The following is a 26237-nucleotide window of genomic DNA, read 5'->3' as shown; positions in this document are numbered from 1 at the left end:
AAATACTATATAATATAAATCTATAACCATGTAATAGATAATACCTGTAACTCCTGAGTCCCCCCACTATGTTGTACGTTAGAGGTTCCTAGGGCGGAAAATCCTCGAGTGTAGATGTCGTTGATTTATCCATCCCTAGATGTAGAAGTCTCTAAGAGAAGCCTATGAGTATAGAATCCTCAACTAAGCATCCAATCCAGTAGTCCTCAAGTGTTAAGATTGCCAACCACCATATCCGAGTTCGGTCGTGCGTCGGTCGAACCATAATAAAACTTAGTTGCGCTTTCTAGGTCTAGTCATGGTATGGCCGCTTTACTATACCTACTCTAAATATGGTTTTTGACCTAAAATCATGAGTTGCGACTTTGTGGGTTTAGATTTTTAGGTAGTAGGTATACTTATATGAGCGTATCTATATCGCTCTTACTCTTTGTTGGGTTGGGTGTATTTTAGGGTTTTGTACTGAAAGACTATCAAGTAAGGATCGGCCAGATGAGAAGTACCAGAAGGTGGAATCATTTTAGCATATAGATGTTCTGAAATCCAGCAACCCTATCGATAGTTCGAACTAGTCACCTCTCCCGTAAGTTGTGAAGAAGTAGGTTAATTAATATTAACACTTACTATTAGGCTTAGGGGCTAAACCTAATCAGAGTGTAGTCCTAGATTATAGGTGTTTTTCTAAGGAATTACTAGTTCGCTATAACTTGTAGCTCTGATACCATTCGGTCACACCCTTGGCCGGCGGTGGAAGCGCCAGGCTGTGCAACGTTAGGATGTTGGGATTTCAGGCAAAAATATGCATTGCATAATACACAAGATCTACTAAACAACATAGTTATTTATTCATTAAGTAAAAGATATTACATAATTGTTCGAGGTACTAGTAGGTTACAAAATCAAAGTACAAAAGCAAAGCACATACGTTCTGGGCTGCATCACTTGGTTATCTCCTCCTTTAGACGGGTTCAATCTACTAAGAATACATGTGGTTTGAGATATAGGTTTTATTGTTATAAAGTATGTGTGGGAATTTTAGTTGTTTTGATTATTCCTAAACTCACTTCCTTGAGTTTGTGAGTACTATCACTACTTCCATAGGTAGGTTCCTAGTGGTATTCTATGATAGTTAGGTGTTGGTTGACCTAAACTTGCTTCCTCGAGTTTGTGTATACTATCACTACTTAATTATAATAGTTCCTAGTAGTAGTTTATGATAGCTAGCAACCACAGGCGGGAGTGTCAATCCTGTATAAATCTATATATATATATATATATATATATATATATATATATATATATATATATATCACTTAATAATTAACGATTATAGGTCGGGTGTTAGCTAAAAATCTATCAGTGTGTTGATGAATTGTGTCTCATCTAACTCTTGTCATGGGGGCCTCCCCTGGTCGGTCGTGTTGTTATTCGCGTTGTGTTTATATGGTTTAATTATTATATTTATTATTTATCTGATATATATATATATATATATATATATATATATATATATATATATATATATATATATATATATATATATATATATATATATAATAACAAATTTCTGCCTTTCCTTGAAACTAGTCAGCGTGGTAACTAGGTATGATCTTATCTATCATAGTGATTCAGCATAACAACTAGGCATAATATTAGCTAAAGAGTTTGGGCATAGTAACTACCGGGTCTAATATCATCCTAATGTTGTGGGCATAATTATCTAACTATAACTAGTGATAACTATGTAAAGTTGCATTTTAGACATGTATTCCCCCCTAAAAAGAGTTGGAAAATGGGGTCGTGAAACTCACCTATGAGTGTGACAACGTTGGGGTAGGGAAGAAACCATAATTTACACTTGGAGAGTCATCCGGGGTGATGGTACGCATAACAAAATAGAGAGAATATCGAAGAGTGGGGGGAGTAAGAATGAGTTGCCGAAACCTGCTATTTACAGAAAGTTCGTAGCGCGCTCCACGCGAATGCGCGTGAACCATACGATGGTGCCATTTGTCCTCATCTCTGCATGCCACATCATCCCGTATCTTGACGTAATAGGCTGTCAGTGTGCGCGGCGCACTGCGTGCGAGCGCGCGTGACAATAAAAATTCAACTTCAAATTTCCATAACTCTCGCAGACGAACTCCGTTCTCAACGAATCTTATATATCTGTGTGGGTCTCTTCATTCTCTACGACTTTTTTTTTGGTCGTTTTGTCTAGTTTTGACTTTAATTTTCGACGTGTTTTTGTTACTATTATAATCTTCTAAAAATCATAACTCTCACATATAACGTCCGTTTTAGGTGTTCCTTGTCTAATAATTCCTACTTTAATAAGTACTACAGTTTCTAGTTGGTGAGTTTCTCCAAAATTCAATCAATCTACTTGTAGTTTTCGTCATTGTAACTTTTTAATTACAGAAGATATTGATTTATCATAAATGCCATCTCTCACATTAACAGTGTCATATTCTTACAAAATTTATATTTTTGGAATCGCGGTAACTTAAGGAGTCTAAATATGCTAACCTTCTCTCAAAGTGACATGAATTTTTGCGCACTTATTTTTGGGTCGAAAGGTTGACATAATTAAGGATGAAAATTTAAAATATATTAAAATATATCGGGTGGTTACAAGGTTGTCCTTATTACATTCTTACGTCCTATCGTTAAATGTTAACGGCAGTCGGTGACGTATTCTCTTGGTTATCACACTTTCCATCCATGTCAGTTTTCACCTTGAAAACTTTCTTACTCCTTATAGTCTTATTATAGAGAGTAAGATCAATGAAGCCTATACTTGATTATCATACATGGATTTCATCTCATTGCTCATGGATCCAAGCCATTTTTCAGATTAATATTGCGAAACAACATTTTGATAGTTGATGGATTCATCATAACCTATTAAATAGAAAAATTTGTAAACTATAATCCATATTTCTACCAGATTTGCGAGCAATCTATGTTTGTGAATAACTATTAGTAAGGTGCAAAAATTTCTTGTTAAAATTAGTGCCAACTTTTTCTACATCATGTTGTGGTTCTAGATCTACTTCAAGTTCTATATGTCTCCCACTCTCTTTGTCGATTAGAAGCTAGCTTTCTAAGAACTCAACTCTCATAAAAATAATGATATTATCTTGGTGGGATTGTAGAAGTAAAATCCTAAACAATATTTAGGATATCATACAAATATGTACGTAGTAGATCTTGGGTCGATGTTTGTAGAAGCTTCTTGTCTTACATGATCTTCATGTCCCCAAATAGTTAAGTGAGATAAGAATGGAGTCATTCTACGCTAAATCTCACAAAGTGTTTTGTCTACTTCTTAGTTTGATTTGTATTCAACATGCAAGTGATAGTAAGGTATAATCCCAAAATAATAAAGGAAGTATATTTATACTCATTAGAAAGTAAACCATATCCTATAAAGTTTTGTTCATCCTTTATTATATCGAAGGCCTTTGATGATTCTATTCTGATACGTGAGATATATACTAGTTTTAATCCGAACTAACTTATACAAAAACTAACACACGATAGGCAGTGTACCTAATCGAATAGTAGTTTGGTGCATGTAAGTAAGGTATCGAACACAGGGAAAAATAATAATAATTAAAACTACTCCAAATGTTAACTAATTTAAACAATATTTAAAAAGCGGGGTTTTCTCTAGTTTTAAAAGACTATAAACTTAAATAATCATTTAAAAACTTTAGCAAGGAATCAATTAACAACTAATTAAATAACAAAATATAATTTGAATCAAGAATATTAACGAGACTTCCGTTTAGATGCGATTCACTTACTCCTATTGTTGATTTCGTGGGAAGTGCAAAGGATTAATGTGTCATCACTTACCGATTTCTATTGTGATTAGGTTCATGTTCACTAGACTAATCCTTTAGCAAACACATAAATTCAAAAAGTGATCAACTGATTAAACTAATAAGTTTACTAGTATTAAGTTCGAATCTTCCAAGGCTTGTAATTGTGATTAATTTAATTGATTGATTAAATTAAGACATATATGGTTGGTCATCATATATAGCTCACATATCAATTTACTTATTCTCTTATTAATCCTAGGTTTTGTTCAAAACACTAGTCTTACTATTTTGAAGGTCACAAAACTATAAGATTCAAGCAATAAAGAAAGATGGTCATACAATCTCGATTAACTTAGTAATCAATAGAAAAATAATTCTCGTGGACATATAAGGTTCTTTTAACAAGCTTAGCATGATAAATAATCAAATTAACATAATCCAAAACCACAAAATCAACACATAGTTGTAAGATTCTCTACTCTAAACGAAAGTAGGGTTTTTAACCCATGACTTCAGCAAATATAATCATAAAAACCAAATTCAGCAATGCAAACTTGATGTAAACAAAGGAATGAGGTAAAGTAAAGATGATTTGCCTTAGAGATCTTCAAAAACAAGCTTCCAATCGAAATTTTCACTCCATAGATCCTAAGGGATGTCTCTGGCCTCCAAAAGTCGATAAAAACTTCTAGCATAAGTTTGGGTTTCAAAGTTAAACGATCCATAAATAGATTCTGAAAAACGGTGAAACACGACGTGCTTAGACACCAACACGACGTGTTTTTCATTAAAACACGTATCTGATAAGGCAATATTCCATCACGAATCTTCAACACAACACGACGTGCTCTTCTTAATTTTCTTCTTCTTCTTGAGATTCCAAGATCCTAGCTTCCATTCACCAATTCTGCTTCATTTTCCTTTCGAGCATGTCTTGGCTGCTGCAAAATAAATTTTCAACCAATTAAGTACCTTTTGTTCAATAAATGAAACAAATGCAACATAAAATATTAAGATAATGCGTGAATTATATGAGTAAATATGCACATATCAAAATACCCCACACTTGACTTTTGCTTGCCCCCAAGCAAAGCTGAATTTTAACATACCAATGCCCCCAAGCAACACATGTATTTGTGTCTAAATTTTCCTAAGAACCTCCCTAATCCGAAATACTCACAATCTTCATAAACACTAACCCACTTCTTTCGAAAAACACTCAGTTTATGCATCCCTCCGAATCCATCCCCAGAGATCTTTCTTAACCTCAAGGTATATTTGATTAAACCCCCAAGCATACATATAGAAAAATAACCTAGAAAATAATATTACAAATAAATAAAAATAACTTAACAACTTTTTCTTTTGAATCTTGATAATTTGTAGCTCTTCTCCATGATCTTCATAACTTGTAGATTCTTTCAAACATTGCAACTCTCCTTTTTATTTTTTTATTTTTTTTATTATTACTTTTTTCACTCAAAACTAAAAATCCTAGAAAAACATATGCTTAAGAAAGGGGATTTAACTTCAACCTTATTGATTAGAGGCATTAGACTCATGTGGAATGACTACTTAAGCTCTCCTGGATACATTTCTGGTACACAATGCTAAACATGTTGCATTCCTCAAACTAAACAGGGTCGTGTTTTTGTTCCATGATTTCACTAAGATGAGGAGGCCACAAATACATTATAACATATTTTGCCTCAAGTAAACATTTAGGTTCGCATTGAATCATCCCACACAATACTATCATTGAATCCTAATAATGAAAATTGCTATTGATTTTACCTTAATTTCCTGAAATAACCTAGCAATTTTTTTTTCATGATGATGTAATTTTTCAAAAAAATCATACTTACATTCTAATAATGTACCAACCCCCTACCCCACACTTAATGCATGCAATGTCCCAATTGCATGTTATGCAAGATAAATAATAATAAGTAAAATGGGAGAAAAAGGAATAGACTCCCCTGGGATAGAAGTGGTAAGGTTGATTTTCTTCTTTTTGCCCTCTTCAGCTGACTATGGCGTGGGAACGACTTATCCAAGCCTTGGGCGTCATTCGTCTTGTGTGGTTGACATCTCGTAACACAACTGGAAAAAGTACTTTGTAATACTCTTTGAATGGAATCAAGAAATTTGGAAAATACCTGCCTTGAGTAGGTGCAAATCGATGACTTGAATATGTTGACTGAGGCATAAACACGCCTAGTTTATATGGGAAACACGTCGTGGTCTTCTATTGTTCAAACGCAGAATCGCGTATTTTTAACTGAACATGTTGTGTTTAGTTATGACCACGGCATGTTTGATGGTAATTTCGTGACTGGATTGCTTTCTTCTCAACGACGATTCCTTCGTTAAAAAAGGTACCAATGTAGTACACCTTTCTAAATCTTCTGTAAAATACTTCCTTTCGGGTATTATGATCAACGGGTCATCATCTTCACTCAAAATCTTTCTTTTTTCATCAAAAACTCCACCCTCACTTAGTTCTTTTCATTACTTTTTAAATTCGTTCACTTCTAAACCATAATTCTGCAAAAATCAAAAACAACAACCGCGTAATAACAAGGAAAACAAATGCTTAATTAAAATCCTACATTAATCCTACTTTACCAGAAGTTCAAACATATTCAAAAAACCACACATAAACAAATAAAAATAAAAATAGTCTTCAAACAACTTCAAAAAATAAAAACCAAATAGAAAGGATAATCAATCTTCATCTCCTCCTCCAGCTCCACTTCCACCGGCTCCGCCTTGCATTTCCCCCACATTTCATCCTAACTATGTATGTATGGATACGAGGTGGGGTATCCATCCATCCAGTTAATTTGCAAATGTTGAAACAATAGATATGTATGCATATTTATGTAGTTCAAACCACGTCCAATGTTGGCTTGATATCTACGCATGGCCCGTTTTTATAAATCCATAGGCATTTCTTCTTCTGTAGGAATCACCGAGGGTTCCTCGTGCGTGTCATCGGGATGCAACCTCACCCTCCTACCTAGTTACAGTTGCACCTCCGCATCAACCTCGGGAATGGAAAAATTATTACCCTATTGTCTTTTACAATTCTTGCCCGTATGTATAGAAGAACGTTAAAACGACGGGTCGACATCAAAGTTAATAAATTTGCTTCCCTTTTTTCTAATAACCCATATGACTGAGCCAACTTTGTGACTAACATTCCCCCATAAATTGGCACCACTTTCCTATCTTTTGCTGCCCTTTCTGCTACGTATTTCGCCACAAAATGAGGTATATTACAAAAAACTCCCAGCAATAGGATACTCCACTAGAAGAAGACATCAAGGTTTGGAACTTTGTATGCATCCTTCCTCATGTTTATGGTTCTAAATATGAAGCGGTGGATGAGACGGTGAATAGGTGACTGAATGTCATCCTCTTGAGCGGTCCCTGGAATGTCCACCACATTTTTTACAATAGTCCACCAATTTGCCTCGGTCACTCCTTCCGGTAGGGATATGTGGCAAGAATCAAGAAAAATACAAAAACCTTCGGACATGGCATCTAATTGGTTGTACAAACCCAACCTCTAAGACAATTCTGCCACACTACATTCTCGCCTCTCCCCACCTAAGCAAAACATGAGGTTTTCTGTGTCAAAAGCATCCGACCTCCCTCTGAAACTTACTGTAGGAAAAAATTCCAATCATTGCTCCTTGTAGACCGGTTCTTGAATCTGGAACAGTCTCCTCCATCATGTGCACGTTATTCTTACACTTTCACCCATAAATGTTTTTGTTAAATATGGGTTCATTACTTCGACTAGCCCAACTTCTTGAAGCCAATCCCAATTGACCACATTTTCCATATAGAACTCTCTAGTCATCATATTTTCTAATTTGTTCCTCCATTCCAACAACACGGCGGAAGGAACCACCTCGGGAAAATTATACCAAGGAAAATCTGAGTGTTCTTGCGGGCCTTGTGGAGTTCATTGATCTCTCCTCATTTTTCTGCACAATCAAACAACAAAAGAGAAAACCAAACACCAAAAAGAGATTAAAGTAAAATACTTGTAAAAACTGGGCTGAGTGAATGGCAAACACGTCGTGTTTGATGAACAACACGCCATGTTTGTCGAACAGTTCGGCTATGAGGTTCTCCTTCGTAACAAAATTGACCAATTTTACTTCAAATAAGTGCAGGGGTTTGTTCAAAACACTAGGATGTACTCTTAGACACAAGAAAATAAAACCAAAATTCCTAAATTTACCCAAAATTTGAAACCCTAGAAAAATATAGAAAAGTTCCTAAAATCCGTTTTAATAAGAAAATTGACACATAAACCCGTACATACATTCACATTAAACACATTTGGGGATGAAAAATCATACCTTTCTTGAAGAAATTTAGTAAAAACCGATGAACTTGGATATTGGAGTGGTAGAGAGCAAACTCGGCGTGTTGGGGATGTGTGGTTAAAAGTGAAAACACGTTTTTCCTTTTTAGGGTTTTGAGTTTAAATTTTTTTACTGAGTTTAAAAATGCTATAATTTCGGTAACTGAAAATGAAACATGTCGTGTTTATCGACAAACACGCCGTGTTTAATCGTTTAACCTCAATATATCATAAATCTTCGTCTAAGCACTGAGTGGGAACAACTCATCCACGCCGTGTTTGTGGTTTAGAACACAAAAAATTATATGTCTTTTTATAAAGGACTTTACCACACCCTACACTTAGGCCTTGCTTGCCCTCAAGCAACATTCATTATTCGGAGACAAAGAAAGAAAATCCTTAACAAAACAAAACGAAAGAAAGAAAACGAAAAATTAAAAGAAAGATAAAGGAAAAAGGAATGCAAACTCAAATGGCGGGTTGCCTCCGGCAAGCGCTTCTTTTTGAGGAGTCTTGAGATGGACTCCTTTCTGCCCTACGTTGTGGCGGATTCCCCCAAGTCCATGCTTTCTCCTATTCTCTCATCTCTTGGTATCCCTTCTTCATAATGTTTTACTCTATGCCTATTGACCTTAAAAGTTGACCCATCTTCATTTACTAGCTCGATTGACCCATATGGAAATACTTGCTTTACTTTGAATGGCCCGACCAACGTGTTCACGACTTTCCGTGAAAAAGTTTCATTCTTGAATTATAAAGGAGGACTTTTTGACCCGCTTGAAACTCCTTGTTTCCATTCAGCCTTGCATCATGCCATTTTTTTGTCTTGTCCTTGTAGGTTAACGAGTTTGTGTATGACTCGTTTCTCAATTTATGCAAGGCATTGATTTGCAAAAGCTGATTTGGGCGTAATTCACTAAGGGGGTGTTTGGTAGAGAGCATTAGGGGCAGAGAAATGGAATGTATTCCACTTCTCTTGTTTGGTTAGTATTTAAAAAGGAGAGAATGAGAAATAATTTAATTCTATTTCCACCTAATTAATTCTCTATATTTTATAGAGAAAATGGGAGAAACAACTCTTGGGAAAAAAAAAGCGGAGAATTGATATCACGCTTGTATCCATCAATAGGGTATCACGTTCGAATCTTCCCATCAACAATTACGCTTCAATATAAGTTGATCTATTCCCTCACTTGCGTAAACCTTCACCATAAACCCTACTGTTGCGTTACTTCTACCCCCATCACGTCAAATTCTTGTTGATCAAACGCTACTCCTATTTCTACTATTCCGCAATTGAAGGTGTGATTTCTTTCATTATTTCTTTTTCATCAATACAATTATACGTGTGTAATTTTATTTGGTTGACGTCTGCGCTTTTTATATGGTTCCAATTTTCTTTTTTGAAAAAGCAATTGTTCATAGGAATACTTTTTTGTTAATCGTTTGTAGATACTTGATTTTATGGTACATAGGATTTCATATGGTTGTTTTAATATTGCATTAATTTCGAATTACAATGATTTCGACAGAGGTGTTTTAGTATGCATTAATTTTCAAATTTATATGTGCACTTTTATACGAATACCTATAAGTAATTTAAGTTTTCAACTTTTCATATTTCATTCTATAATAATACATATATGGCAAATGCGTCACTTTAAATGAAGATTAAATAATCCAATTTACGCTAGTGGATCAAATCCTCACTTTTGTTGAAGAATGTATATGGTGTAGGAGTTGTTAGGAATATTGTCTAATATTTTAGCATTGTTGTGTTTTTTCCTTCATTTTTTTTGTAGGCATGGCAGGGCGAAGCAAACACACATGGACTACTGAAGAGGATACAAAGTTGATTGAAGCATTGTTGGAGTTACATGTATCCGGAAAGTATGGTGGTGCTGACAACGGATTCAAACCCGGTTATTTGAAGGCAGTGCAACAATTACTGGATGTAAGTCGTCCTAACTCGGGTTTGAAAGCAGAACCTCATATTAAATCGAGTATGAAGACATGCAAAAAATCATTTCAACATCGTACACGATATGGTATATGGAACAAACACAAGTGGATTCGGCTGGGATACGAATAAATGTTGTGTTACCGCTGATGCTGAAGTTTGGGATGAGTACATAAAGGTACTATAATGATTATGTTTGTAGTATTTTTATCATATTTAAAACGGATTGTAAATGTATACTAACCAATTAATTTTTTGTTTTTCTTGTAGAGTCATAAAGGTGCTGCATGTTTTCGCGATAAACCATTTCCCCAATTTGATAACCTGTGTAAAATATTTGGTAAGGATAGAGCTACTAGTAATGGAGCTACTGGTCTTGGAGAAGAAGATGTGACTGAAGAGACACAAAGAAACTCACTTGTTGATGTAGAAGGGTTGGAAGATATTGTTGAAGAGACACAACAAATTGCTCGTGTCAATAGTAAATGCAAACGGCCTCCAACAGATGACGCCGAAAGCTCTTATAAGGAAGCAGCGAAAGAAATGAAAGTGACTTTCAAGGAGGTTGGTGAGAAACTTATTGAAACAATATACAATATAGGAAAGCAAGAAAACAAGGAAGCATGTGATATAATAGATAAAGTTGTTGAAGATATACAACGCATGCCAAATATTAATGTCATACAGCGAATTAAGGCGATTGACATATTTAGCAAAGATCAATTTCGCGCCCGAGCGTTTTTTAAGATGACAGAAGAAGAAAAGATTTGTTACATGGAAATGATTGCGGATGGTTCAATATCATGATTAGGTTATTTTAAGTTATGTTTTTTTGTAGTTTTTACGAATAGTGAAGTTCACTCTTTGCACATTCTCTATTATACATAGTTATGTTTTTTTAGTTGTTAGGAATATTGAATTTTACTTTTTGCATATCCTACATTGGACATAGTTTGTGAATAGTATGATTTTCATATTTATTAAAATATATTTTTAAGTTATTTATTTATATTAGAAATATGTTTTCCAATACAAGATGTATATAAAATAATATTAATTGATTAGAAAATAAATTATTTGGTAACAATTAATGTTAAAATGAAAAATTAAAAACATAAAAGATGTGTATTTTGACTAATTAAGATGTAAATCATAATCCATTTTTACAAAACATATTGTTTGAAATGAATAACCAAGGTAACAAAAATTCATTTCCATTTCATTACTTGATACAACCAAACAAGAGAAATGATTCTCAAAAACATTTCTCTGCTGGATTCTCAATTCAACCAAACAAGGGAGTTATTTCTCTTTCTCTAGCTTAATTCTCTTTCTCTGCATTTCCATTCTCTGCTGCAATTCCATTTCTTTGTACCAAACACACCTTAGTTCAAAGTTGCATTTCTTCAACGCCCAATATGCCTTGTGCTCGAGTTCCACCGACAAGTGATAATTCTTCCCAAAAACCAACCTATATGGTGTAGTCCCAATTGGTGTCTTAAATGAGGTACGAAATTCCCAAAGCACGTCATCGAGTTTTTCCGACCATTCTTTCCTATTGCTCCCCACCAATCTCTCCAAAATTATTTTTGTGCCCTATTTGTGATCTCGGTTTGCCCATTTGTTTGAGGATGGTATGGTGTTGCAAACCTATGGTGTACCCCATACTTTTGTAACACTTTTACTAGTTGATCATTAGCAAAATGGGTTCCCCAATTACTTATAAGCGCCTTTGGCATTCCAAATCGAGAGAATAATCTTCTTAGAAACTTCACAACCACCCGAGCATTATTGGTGGGTAGTTCTTGCTCCTCCGCTCACTTTGAAACATAGTTGACTGCCATAAGAATGTACTTGTTCCATCGAGATGTTGGGAATGGCCCCATGAAATCTATTCCCCAGACATTGAATACCTCACAAACCTGGATTCTCTTTTGGGGCATCTCGTTCCTTGCTAAAATATTTCCCGATCTCTATCATGAGTCACACTTTGTCACATAAGTAGTAGCATCCTTGAAGATTGTTGGCCAATAAAAACCTGCATCAAATACTTTCTTGGCTGTATATTGGGCCCCATGATGTCCTCTCGTAGACCTATTGTGACAATGCTTCAAAATATCATTGATCTCCTTTCCAAACACGCATCTTCGAAGGATTTTATCTATAGAACTCCTGAAAAGATAGGGCTCATCCCATAAATAATAGTTGATTTCTGAGAAAATCTTTTTCTTTTGTTGGTGAGTTAACCCCTTCGGAAGATAGCTACCTGCCAAATAGTTGGCTATATTATCATACTAAGGCTTTTCTCCCACTACCACCATCAAGTACTCTTCTGGAAAGTCATCTCCAATACCTCTGTTCTCCATATCTTCCCTTTCAAGATTTTCTAATCAGGACAGGTGGTCAGCCACTACATTCTCCATTCCCTTTTTTTACCAGATCTCGATGTCAGATTCTTGAAGTAGAAGCACCCATCGGATCAGTCTTGGTTTCGCATCCTGCTTGGCAAACAAATATTTAATTGTAGAGTGGTCAGTAAAAACAGTTGTTTTAGACAAAATAAGGTAAGGATGAAACTTTTCAAATGCATAAACCACGACCAATAACTCTTTTTCAGTAGTGGTGTAGTTTTCTTCGGCCGAATTTAATGTTTTGCTCGAGTAATAGATGGGTTGAAAGTGCTTATCAACCCTTCGACCAAATATTTCTCCTAAAGCAAAGTCACTGGCATCACACATGATTTTCAAAGGTAAGTTCCAATTCGGGGCTATAATGATCGCGGCATTAGTCACTTTTTCTTTGAAAATTTGAAAAGATTCTAAACACTCTTTAGAAAAATCAAATGTTGCATCTTTTAAGAGTAATTGAGTTAAAGGCCTTGTTATTTTTGAAAAATCTTTGATAAAGTGGCGGTAAAACCCCATGTGCCCTAAAAAACTCCCAACGCCCTTCACATTTGTTGCTGGGGTAATTTGGAAATAATGTCGATCCTTGCTTGATCCACCTCAATCCCTGATTTGGAAACTTTGTGACCCAATATGATTCCTCCTTCACCATGAAATGACATTTTTCCGAATTCAAGACCAAGTTGGTTTTTTCACACCTAGAAAGCATCACATAAAGGTTAGTAAGACAATCATAAAAAGAAGAACCAAAAACAGAAAAGTCATTCATAAAGATTTCCATAAACTTCTCCACCATGTCATTGAATATGGCCATCATGCATCGTTGAAACGTGAACGATGCATTGCATAACCCAAAAGGCATATGTCGATATGCAAAAGTTCCACTTGGACAAGTGAATGTTGTGCTCTCTTGATCTCTTGGGTCAATGAGAATTTGGAAGTACCCTAAAAATCCATCTAGAAAATAGTAATAATGGTGACCAGATAATCATTCAAACATTTTATCTATAGAAGGTAAGGGAAAGTGGTCTTTGCAAGTGGCATCGTTTAGCATACGATAATCAATGCACACCCACCAACCGGTTACCGTTCTTATAGGTATGAGCTCATTTGTTTTCGTTCGTCACGACAGTCATTCCTCCTTTCTTTGGCAGCACTTGCACCGGACTCACCCATTGGCTATCGAAAATCGAATAGATGATTCCGGCGTCCAAGAGCTTCATGACCTCCTTCTTGACCACCTCCTGTATATTTGGGTTTAACCTTCTCTGATGTTGCACCACCGGTTTAGCTTCTTCTTTTTGGTTGATCTTGTGCGAGCAATATGAAGGACTAATGCCCTTAATGTCGGTGATATTCCAAGCAATGGTGTTCTTTCGTTTCTTTAGAACCTGCACAAGACTTTCCTCAGCGTTTGGAGCAAGATCACATACAATTAGAATCTGCTCTGAAAAAGGCGTGTACATCAACTAAACACGCCGTGTTTATTTCCTTTTTCTCGTCAGATCGCATTTTTTTGGTCCCCACACGTCGTGTTTATGTCCTCAACACGCCGTGTTTGTTCTTCAGTGTGCCTTGTAAGTTCTTCAAATTCACTTTCTTCAAGCAACCTTTCCAACTCTTCTAGGTCATTTTTAGCATCAAAATATCCTTCTAATAAGAACGTGAATCCCCCTGATTTATCTTCTTGCCAAATCGCCAATTATTTTTCCAACAACTCATTAAACGTGTCCACCGAGAAAACTTATCATCACTAAACCTTGAATGCTTCATTGCTCGATCTACTCCAAAGGTGATGGCATCTTCTCCTACCCAGAGAGTAAGTTTAGACTCTCTCACGTCCACTAGAGCTCGAGCGGTGCTTAGAAAAGGTCTTCCAAGAATTATTGGTACTTGATGATCTTCTTCCATGTCTAGCATGATAAAATCTGCAGGAAACACAAATTTCTCAACTTTAACCAAAAGATCCTCGCATATCCCTCTTAGAAACGTCACCGTATTGTTTTCTAGATGAATCGCAATGCGCATGGTCCTTGGTTTTGGAAGGTTCAACTTCTTGAAAAATGAATAGGACATAAGCTTGACACTAGCTCCTGAATCGTCCAATGCATAACTTGTAACCAAATTCACAAATTGACAAGGAAAAGTTAAACTTCCCGGGTCCCCCATCTTCTTTGGTAGTTTGTTCAACATTGCGGCTGATCAATTCTCGTTCAGTATCACCTTAGATGCCTCCTCCATCTTCATTCTATTGGTGAGAAGATCATTCAAGAACTTAGTGTAGTTTGGCATTTGGGCCACCGCCTCAATAAATGGAATGTTGAGTTGGAGGGCCTTGATATGCTGCAGGAACTTCTTATAGTCTTCATCTTGTTTTTCTTGTTTTGCTCGGCACGGGAATGGCAATGGAGGCTGAAATGTTTTGCCGACAACCACGTCGTGTTCTTCTCTTCACCACGATATGTTTTGCCGTCAGACTGATATTCTCGATTTTCTTCTTCTACTTCCTGCACAACCTTTGGACTTTCATTTGTAATTGGGGTCAAAGGAGTGACAATTTTTCCACTCCTTTTTGTCACTACATTGATGTGTGCCCCCCACGGATTTTGCTCGGTGTTGCTCGGAAGTCTGCCCGGTAACCGTTCATTGATTTGTTTAGCAAGTTATCTAAGTTGCTTCTCGATGTTGAGGATTGAAGCTTGTTGATTCCTCATTAGGGCTTGCTGATCTCTCATCATATCTTGTTGATCTCTCATTGCTACATCGGTTTCATCATGCCTCTTTTCTGACGCATATGCAAAACGGGTGAGCATTGCTTCAAGATCCGTCTTCTTTTCGGGCACCAGTTCGTCTTTTTGATAGTACCCTCTTGCCTTTTATTTGAACTTTTCCTCCTTGGCCTTCTTGTATTCATCATAGGGTAGCCATTCCTTTTTGGGTTTCCTCCAATCTTCGTCATAACGATCCCCACTTGAAAAACACATTTGAGCCTTCCGATTTCCATTCTCATCAAGGTCGCAATCCTTTGTTAGATGTGGACCGATATAGTTATCACATCCCACACGAATGGCATGGATGGATTGGTACATCTTAGTCATCCTACAATCCATGCTATCCAACTTGCCCATTACTGCTGCCATATCATCAGAAGTCGCATTTACCATCCCTCAGGTTGTGTCATTTCGAGGATTACGATATTCTCTTGAGTGTTTAGAGAATTCTTCAATTAACCCCTTTATTACAACTAGTTCTTTCTTCATCAGTGGTCCTTGGGAAACAAGGAGCTTCCTGGTTGTGACATTTACCCCATCATAGAAAATGCAGACCTCCTATTACACATTGATGTCATTATGGGGGCAATTTCTCAGTAAGCCATTGTATCTCTCCCATGCCTCATAAAGTGATTCACCTCCTAGTTGTTCAAAATTAGTAATTGCTTTCTTTAACTTTGAGACTTTTGATGATGGTAAAAATTGATGTATGAACTCTTCACACATCTTTGGCCATGTTGTTATTGATCCTAGAGGGAGTGCCTTCAACGAATCCTTCACGGCTCCCATGAATGTAACTGGTAGCATCCTTAGTAGCACAGCATCACATGGTACATTTAGAATGTTGAAGTAGTCGTCAATGTCGTTAACCTCATCAATATTCTTGTAGTCATCTTCGCGATCCTTCCCTTAGAATAGGATGTTTTTCAGTTGGGCGAGTATGTGACCCTTCAACTCAAAGTTTGCTGTTTCTGGAATCGAGGGTGCACAAGACCTACCCCAATATCGTCACGCATACGCTTTTTATACTCCTCCATTGATATGTCTGCAATGTCTGCGATCACTACTTCTGACTTGGGTTTACTCTTCCCTTCAGATTTGGGTTTTTTCGGGCTCGTAATCGGCTGCCTTCTTGTCGTGAGTTTTCTTGAAGCTTTCAAAATTGCTTGTTTCCCCGGTTGTTTTCTCCTTCTTTTTGAGAAAAAACGATTCCGGATTCTCCAATGGTGGTACTACTGGAGATTTGGAGATTCAGGTCATACACTAACTGAAACAAAATAGAAAATCACATGCAAAACGAACAAAAACGAAGAGAATGAAAAATGGAAGTATGCCAAACACGGCGTGGTTATAAATGACCACGACGTGTTTAACGCAAAAACAGATTAAAATGAAAAATAAAACTCTAAACTAAAAACTAGTAACTTTATATGAGAAAAATCTCACACAAAGGATCGATAATAATTAGCAAATAAATTAAACTATTATTGAACCGTTCCCCGACAACGACGCCAAAACTTGATATGTGAGATATATAAAAGTTGTAATCCTAACTAACCTAGACAAAAACCAACATACGATAGGCAGTGTACCTAATCGAATAGTAGCTTAGTGCAGGTAAGTAAGGTATCGAACACAGGGAACAATAATAATAATTAAAACTACTACTAATGTTAACTAGTTTAAACAATAATTAAAAAGGGGGGGTTTTGTCTAGTTATAAAAGACTAGAAACTTAAATAATCACTTAAACACTTTATCAAGGACTCAATTAACAAAAAATTAAAGAACAAAATACGATTTGAATCAAGAATATTAAAGAGACTTCCGTTTAGATGCGATTCACTTACTCCTATGGTTGATTTCGTGCGAAGTGCAATGGATTAATGTGTCATCAATTACCTATTTCTAATGTGATTAGGTTCATGTTCACTAGACTAATCCTTTAGCAAACAAATCAATTCAAACAGTGATCAATTGATTGAACTAATAAGTTTACTAGTATTAAGTTCAAATCATGCAACACTTGTAATGGTGATTAATAAAATTGATTAATTAAATTAACGCATATACGGTTGGTCATCATATATAACTTACACATCAATTTACTTATTCTCTTATTAATCCTAGGTTTTCTTGAAAACACTAGTCTTACAATTTTGATGGTCACAAAACTATAAGATTCAAGCAATCAAGAAAGATGGTCATACAATCTCAATTAACTTAGTAGTCAACAGAAAAATAATTCTCATGAACATATAAGGTTATTTTAACAATATTAGCATGATAAATAATCAAATCAACATAATCCAAAACCATAAAATCAACACATAGTTGTAAGACCCTCTACTCTAAACGAATGTAGGGTTTATAGCCCAAGACTTCAGCAAATACAATCATAAAAACGAAATTCAACATTGCAAACATGATGTAAACAAAGGAATTAGGTAAAGCAAAGATGATTTGACTTAGAAATCTTCAAAAATAAGCTTCCAATTGAATTCTGAACTCCACAGATACTAAGGGATGTCTCTGGCCTCCAAAAGTCGATAAAAACTACCAGCATAAATTAGGGTTTGAAAGAGAAACAATCCATAAATAGATTTTAAAAACGGTGAAACACTGCTTGTTTAGATACCAGCACGCCATTGTTTTCATTAAAACGCGTATCTGAAAAAGCAATATTCCATCGCGAATCTTCAACACAACACGCCGTGTTTGAGGTAAACACATCATGTTCTTCTTAAATTTCTACTTCTTCTTGAGATTCCAAGATCCTAGCTTCCATTCACCAATTCCGCTTCCTTTTCCTTCCGAGCATGTCTTGGCTACTGCAATATAAATTTTCAACCAATTAAGTACATTTTGTTCAATAAATTAAACAAATGCAATATAAAATATTAAGATAATGCATGAATTATATGACTAAATATGCACATATCATATTCAACAGTTTCCAAACTTCATATTGAAACAATTTTAACATTTCAAAAAGTTGCATATTTATCTTTTATCATATAAAATATAAATACAATGACTATAGTTATTAATGTCGTTCAGGAAGTATCTTGTATTATATCTAGACATTCCTTTTGTAAGGATGCAATACATCACTATGTATTATTTCTCACAAAATTCTTTTCTCTATTATTTATAGAAAATAGAATTAGTAATATTTTATATATTATGAAGATTCTCATCTGTCAAATAAACTTTTTTTATGCGCCTTCAAAAAAAATCCATTTCTTGAAGTTGGAATATGTGTATCTTGTTTGTATAATAAAGATAATAATTTCATATAATTCAAAGTGTATTGTTTCTAAGGTGTATACATATAGACACCATTGATATTTACTTTATAATTCTAATAAGAGATCCAATTCTCGAAATTAGAATAATCATTTCTGAATATGAATGTAGTCGTTTTGAAAACGATTAAGTAAATAATGAATCATGTAATTGTTAAAGTATCCCTCTAGGAATACATTAAAGATAGCAAAACTGCTATCTTTAGGATGAACTATATAACAGTCACCTCCCGGCCTAGTGCCGGACCCGGTCCCTCGCCCTCGCAGTCTCGCACTAGGACTTTGATTCTTGGCGCTCTCGCGCCCTGGTCCAATTCCAGGCAACAATCTCTGGTCTATAAAAAGCCAAGACACATCTGGTCATTTTCCAGGGTGACAAGTGTAACGCTCAGGACATTGCCCTCTATCTCTTTTACACTAATAGCAGACGACCACTAGTGGTGCACGGTCCACCAATGGGACCCCTCCACATCCTGTCGACCCAGATGGGACAAAGGATACTGTTGGGATCATGTTCAAAGGACGACGGGTATAAATGGTTCCCTTCTTCTCTAGTAGGAGGGATCGACTCTCATTTCTCCAAACCCCTAATCTCCATATCCTTATACACATACTAAAAAGATTGTCATGGCTTCATCTTGGGACTACCTCCTGGACGACAGTTTACGTTCTTTCTTTGTTGCAGTGATTTCAGGGTTCAACCCAATCGGTACTATCAAGTGACGACGTTAAGCCCCAGTAACATATCACAACATTTGGTGCCATCTGTGCATGAACTCAAAGTTACACAACCTGTATACGACTCTAGACGTTGGTGATGACAACGTCCGGCGGAGGAGAGACAAGTCCATTCAGGTCTATGTCGTCGCTCGATAGCACGCAAGCATCTGTGTCAGAGGGACAAGTCTCCACCCAAACGCTAGCTGATCAAGCACCAGGTTCCATAGGGGAAACCTCAACGGAGGCGATAGCCGCCTATGGCGACTGCTACCCATCACAACAGAATATTTGGTTACAACCATGACTGCAGTGCCATAGATAACGGTGACCCAACAGTCGCAACCACTAGTTTCTCATCCGCAACCGTTGTTTAAACAGGCGGGGATGAACAATCAGTCCCTAGGAACCATATTGTCCTCTGTGCAACACCCAATTTCGAACTATCAATTCTCTCCCATAGCAGGCATGCCGTACATTCCGCTCTTTGCACAACAACCACCAATGTTCAATTCCTATTTATAGCAGCTGCATGGATCCATTCCGTAAGTTCCACCATCGCAGGGGTCCAACCCTCACACAATATCGATGCAGGAGTCTAAAACTCACTCTTCATTGGCACACCAGCTTAATCCCACGTACAACAATCACAGGGGTTGAATCTGTACATGCTCCAGCAGCCGAGATCAAGCTAACAGTTGCAACAAAGCACGTAAATAAGCTCACAGTAGCAACCGTACACATCGCAGGCGGTGATGTACAATCAAGCGTATGGTAAACAATATTATGGTCAACAGTTCATGATGTACAGTGGATTTCCATACCCACACATGGAAAACCCGATGAGAAGTACTAGCTCCGCTTTCTGCCAGGAACTCCTACAATACGAGATTCCACACTATGCGTTGATACCGAACATCCCAAAATACGACAGTACCACTGACCCAGACAAGCATATCAACACTTACGAGTGGGCGATGACATCACTGTGGATGGATAAACGACTCACATGCACTTACTTCCCCGTCACGCTATCGGGAAATGCAGGAAAGTGGTTCAAGGCACTGCGACTTGGCAGCATCTCGAGTTTTGAGTAGATACGGTACCTTTTCCTCATTAATTTCATGCAATTAAGGAATGGAAAGGGAGATGCGAACTCAATTATGTCATGAAAACAAAAGGGGGGTGAGTCGATACTACCGCATTACGATAGATTCACTATGGCAAGACTAAACGTCCCGGGCCGTGGGGAGTTCCTTCTCACCGGTGCTTTCGCTCAAGGTTTACTCCATGGCCCTCTATCAAAAAAGATGCAAGGGATGGTACCTCGGCCGAGGGACGATCTCAAGTATAGATTTGTGAAATACCTCAAACAAATCAAAGGAGAAGATAGAACAATAAGAAGTAGTCACTCGTCCCAACACCGACCATCGAGAGCGCCAAGACGGCATCCATGACAAGCACAACCGAAACTCGCAACATTTGTACCAAAGATATCATCCATTCAATAAGGAAGAGCATAAAAACCATCGAACTAACACCTATTCCATCTAGAGACCCCCCCCCCCCAAAGAAAGAAAAATAGAAGGGCAAGTACTGTGAGTTTCACAAAAGTAAAATTCACGACACTAGCAAGTGCATGGTGCTGAAGAAAGAAATTGAAGACAATTAAAAGGAATCTTCGATATCGCAAAGGACCTGAGGTCCAAGTTCGATGTCGACTGGAAGAACGCCTGAACTCAAAAAGACGCGGGTAAACACCAAGACAAAAAAGAGCAACATGTTCACTACAGCCAGGCTCCTCAAGAGGGGTGAACCCCACAAAGCGAAGGACGGCATTGAGTTACTATCTAGAAATTTACTCAATATCAGATGCTCGATAGATGACCCAAGGCCGCCCAACAGGGACCCCAGGGATCCACTCATGATCACTGCCTATATACGCCAAACACAAGTTCATCTTGTCTACATAGACAACGATAGAAGCACCAATATACTCTATGAACATTGCTTCATGAAGCTGCCTACCTCCTGGAGGGAGGGTTTAAAAGCTCCAATAGGTGGTCCGTTAATAGGCTCCACTGGGCATAGTATATGGCTAGTAGGGATCGTACATCTAACGCTCACATTAGTTAGTCACGATAGGGGAGAGAATATCACACGAATGATCAAATTCTCAGTGACACGCTCCCAGCAAAGCATGACATTTTTCTCGGGAAACTGGCATTTTTCTAGTTTCAGTCTATACCGTCAATAACCCACGGTATCGTCAAGTTCAGCACGCACGACGGGTCAGCCGCAATCGTTGATATTAACTCATGAATGGACCACTACATCAAGTCATTTTTGCACCAGATCTAGTTCGAGCCCCAAAGAAATCGAAGGATGATTGCCACATAGAAAAACATATCATCCACCCGGATTACCCAAAGAAAACAGTCCAAATAGGCGTCAGCCTATCGGAAGAAGCAAAAACAAGGTTGGTCTCCCTCTTGAAGTAGTACTCCAAGGTCTTTGTATGGAATACTACAAATATGATAAGAGCCAACCGTGAGTTCATCGATCACAGCTGGAATATTATTCCTGGGAGTACTCCCATCAAACAAAAATAGAGGTGGAAAGCGGGTGATAGAAACAAGGCACTCAATGAGGAAGTAGCAAAGATGGTGAATGCAGGCATCCTATGGGAGGCAACTTCCCTACATGTATAGCAAATCCACTGATGGTAAAAAAGCATGATGGATCATGGTGGATGTGCATCGATTATTACGATCTAAACAACGCTTGCCCAAAGGATCACTACCCTCTCCCGGATATAGATCAAAAAGTTGATTCCATAGAAGGATTTCAATTCAAATGTTTCCTTGATGCGTACAAGGTTTATCATCAACTTTAGATGAGAAGAGAAGATGAGGAGAAAACGGCCTTTCATACCGATTGCGAAACCTTTTCCTATCAGAAGATGTTGTTCGGCCTGAAGAATGTTGGGGAAATGTACCAGTGCCTGAAGGACAAATGTTTGCCAATCAAATTGGTAGGAATGTTGAGGTTTATGTCGATAAAATGGTTATCAAAAGCCATGACGAGGCAACATTGTTTCGCGACATTGAAGAATCCTTCCAAACTTTGATGAAGGCGCAGGTGAAACTCAACCCGGGCTAGTTTACTTTCTAAGTGGAGGAAGGCCAATTCATGGGTTATCAAATAGCCAATGAATTAATATCGACAAACCATGTCCAGATACAAGAATTCAATGATTCTAAAACCCCTCACAGCCTCAAAGGGGTACAAGAGATCAACAGAAGGTTAACGACACTTAGCAGTTTCATCGCCAAGTCGGCGGAGAAAGCCCTCCCAGTATTCTAAACTCTGAAAGGATGCATAGACAAGAACCAATTCAAATGGACACCAGAGGCGGACAAGTCCCATCAACACCTGAATGATGCTTTGCACTAGCTTGCAGGCATGACGAGCCCTATGATGGGAGAAACTTTGCAAATGTACTTAGCATCATCCAACGAAGCCATATCATCGGTGTTGGCTGTCAAGAGGGACAAGAAACAGTTGCAAATACACTTCGTAGGTAGAGCGTTACAAGGTCCTGATCTCAAGTACCAAATCCAAGAGAAATTATTGCTTACATTAAACTATGCAACCAGGCGTCTCATGCATTATTTTGAAGCCCACAAGATTGAGGTTCTGGCCAGTTATCCAATAAAGCAAATCCTATTGGGGACATGGAAATAAGGGCATCTAGCAAAATAGGCATTCGAGCTGGGCGAGCACGGCATAGAATATTATCCATTCACCAGCATCAAAGCCTAAGCTTTGGCAGACTTCCTAGTCGAAATTCCCAATACACTCAAAGATGTGCCAACGGTCTTGGAAACAGATCCCTCAGAGCCGGAGGCGAGTCAAGACATTTAGGAATTGCACACTGATGGACCTGCAAGCAAGGAAGGTTCTGGGGCAGGTCTAATCCTCAAAAACCCCAACGGTGATGAAATCGCATATGCCTTGCAATTCAACTTCCATGTCTCTAACAATGAAGCCGAGTACAAAGAACTTCTAGCAGGCCTATGACTCGCCTGAGAATTCGGAGTGAAGCACATTGCAGCCCTCAATGATTTGTTTCTCATTACTAATCAGAGGAATGGCACATACAAAGCCAAATATCAAAGAATGTAGAGGTACCTGAACACAATGTGAGAGTTGGCACGACCATTCAAGAATTTCTCGATCAAACAGATCCCCCTAGGAGAAAATACGAGAGATGATTCTCTTAGCAAGCTAGCCTCGACATCCTTAAAAAACCTAACCAATAAATTCTCAGTGGAGTGTTGTGATAAGTCTCTGAGATTAACGTTGTATGTCGTTGTTCGCCTAAGTTAAGCTTGAGAATCACAACAAAGAAAGATCTGACGTTAGTCGTCGACTAGAAGGGGGTCCCGGAATGAGACTCCGATGGTCTAGTCAGTAAATGTATGGGAGAATTAGGGTTTTCTATTATATATATATATATATATATATATATATATATATATATATATATATATATATATATATATATATATATATATATATATATATATATATAGAGAGAGAGAGAGAGAGAGAGAGTGAGTGAGTGAGTGATCCCTTATCTTGGACAAGAAGGGTCCTTTTATACCTGTCGTCTAGGGAGCATGTCCCTGACAACACCTTCTGTTTCATTTGTATTGTTAGGACGTGGAGGCGTCCTATTGGTGGGTCATGCACCACTAGTGGTTATCTGCTATTGGTGCAGAGTTATTGAAAAGCGGCGCTCAGAGTGCTACACCTGTCGTTCTGGGGAGAAATTTGCTACTATTCTGGCCTGTTATGGGCCTTAGTGTTAGGATGTCGGGCCTAAGCATGAGGCCATGAGGGTGAAGGCCTGGGCCTAACACTTATATCGGGTAATGACCATTAGCTAGGCTGTCCTCTGGGTAGTCGTCATGTTACCTTTGGCATATTCCCAGAGGGATACGTTAACAAGTCCCCCATGCTAGTAAACATCAGCGTTGGCCACGGGTTCCCAAAGGACGACCTTTCAATGCACGTGTTTGGTCGTGATGGTTTGGACGTTTATTGGTATGATGGAGTCGGCTTCACAGACGGTTTCATCATTACGACCTCTCGAATTCCCCGCCTGTCACTTAAAGCTTCCTTTATCGGAGACAGTTTCTTTTCTTCGTTCTTCTGTTCTTCAACTGCTTCTCCTTCTTCTTTCTTCTTTCCTTTCCTTTCACCCGGGTGGATAATGACCGATCTGAGTACTGGGATTGTGCCTTTTTCGAGCGAGTTTGAAGACCTGCATGAACGATTTTGTTTCCTTCTGGAGCATTGGGTGGAGTTCCCGCCAAAGGGGGCTATTATAACTCGGTCGCCGAAAGGAAAGGTCGGACTCCCCATACCAATATTTGAAGTGGGACTCTGGCTACCTACGACCGAATTATTTGAAAACATCATGTGCTAGTACGGCTTCTCCGTCGAAGACATGACTCCAAACGCTGTCAACAAGATAGTCGGCTTTGAGATGGCGTGTCGAGCCTCGGGTGTGCTTCCCCAGTTCTGGGTTTTCAAGTATTTCTTCAACTCATCAACTCAGTCTGGCGTGCACACATTCTCTCAACAACGGGGCATCCTCTTGTTCAACATAACTCAAAATCCCCCAAAAAGAATTGGAAGGATAAATGGTTATGGGTGAACCGTCATTTAGTTGGCTATGGCTATCCCCGTAAGACCAACTTCACCGATCGGATACCCGCTCTCTCGGGAACCAGTGAAATGGTGGAAAGTGCACTGAAGACCATTTCTTTTAATGGGGAGGACTAGGAAAAATGTATGTTGGCTGCCGTTGGTATGAGTTCCGCTTGGATGGCGTGTGAAGCGATGCCTCAGATCTTCGTTGAGAAGGACGGTGAGTCGGTCTCCTTCGCCCCCCCCCCCTTTGCTTCTGGTTTCTTTTGTGTGTATTTCTTTATGTATTTTGGTCAATGACTTTGGAGGTTTCCCTAATTATGTTATTTTGTGTTTCAGTTATAGGTCTCGAGAGGGTAATCCCTTTCGAGATGGTTTTATGGGGTCGGTTCCAGGGCAACTATCAGCATTAGGAAGTGCCCTTGGTGGAGGTACTTCTTCCATCGGTCAGTGCTGACCGTTCCCTGGCCCTTGCTGGGTATTTCTATATGCAAGGGTCCATATCCCACGCTGACCAGCTATTGATTGAGGCGCCTGTTGATGGGGCTTCTCGCGACGTTCCTTTGGCGCCTGATCATGAAGATGAGCCATCGACTGAATTGGTTACTAGAGAGGGTCGTTCGGCCTCTAAGCGGCGGTTAACCTGGCAGGACTCCCCGCTTTTGTAAGCCATCAATGGTATTTCCATTAACTGACGCCTCTGTAAGAGGCGAAATGTGGACTTCCTGCTAGGGGAGTCCAACGTAGTTGTGGATGTTCCCGATGATGACCCATCAAAACTGTAGGATGGAACAAACGAAGAGGTGATAGAACAGCCTCATGAACCTAAGAAGGAGCCCGAAGAAGCTGCTACCCCCGATGGGAGTGTCTTCGGGCTTGTTTCCGATGATATCTTTCAAGTTTCTCCTGATCCGGCTTTGCTTATAACGAAGGATGGTACTTGTGTAGGATCTTCCTCCGCTCATCCGGCGACCCCTAGTATTTACATGCCAGAATGGGGGCTTATGCGTGCCTCCCTCCTTACACAACATTCTGATGCGTATGAGTGGGGTCGCTGTGCTTCTCCCCCTGTTTTTATTGAAGCTTTCGAGTTTCTCTCCAAGTCGCATATGTCCAACAGCCTGCAATATACAGCCGC

At 38.4% G+C, this 26237-nt stretch overlaps 1 protein-coding gene and 1 non-coding gene across 2 annotated transcripts; one reads left to right on the top strand and one right to left on the bottom strand.

Moving 5' to 3' along the window:
• Window positions 1-14235: 14235 nt before the first annotated feature.
• LOC145106751 (uncharacterized) lies at window positions 14236-14775 on the bottom strand. Its single transcript, XM_079043683.1, has one exon. The coding sequence runs from the start codon at window positions 14773-14775 to the stop codon at window positions 14236-14238; it is 540 nt and encodes a 179-aa protein (XP_078899809.1).
• Window positions 14776-15924: 1149 nt separating this feature from the next.
• On the top strand, window positions 15925-16031 carry LOC145110269 (small nucleolar RNA R71). Its single transcript, XR_013709652.1, has one exon. It is a non-coding gene; the product is annotated as a small nucleolar RNA R71 (small nucleolar RNA).
• Window positions 16032-26237: the final 10206 nt, after the last annotated feature.

Source organism: Lactuca virosa, chromosome 4 (genome assembly GCF_052849685.1).
Source record: "Lactuca virosa cultivar CGN04683 chromosome 4, Lactuca_virosa_CGN04683_v6, whole genome shotgun sequence".
In the NCBI taxonomy this organism is placed as follows: domain Eukaryota; kingdom Viridiplantae; phylum Streptophyta; class Magnoliopsida; order Asterales; family Asteraceae; genus Lactuca; species Lactuca virosa.
This window is presented reverse-complemented; position numbering and strand designations above follow the sequence as displayed.

Excerpts from the sequence above, each read along its gene's own strand:
- LOC145106751 (XM_079043683.1), bottom strand. The coding sequence starts at position 14,775 with ATGTTGAACAAACTACCAAAGAAGATGGGGGACCCGGGAAGTTTAACT.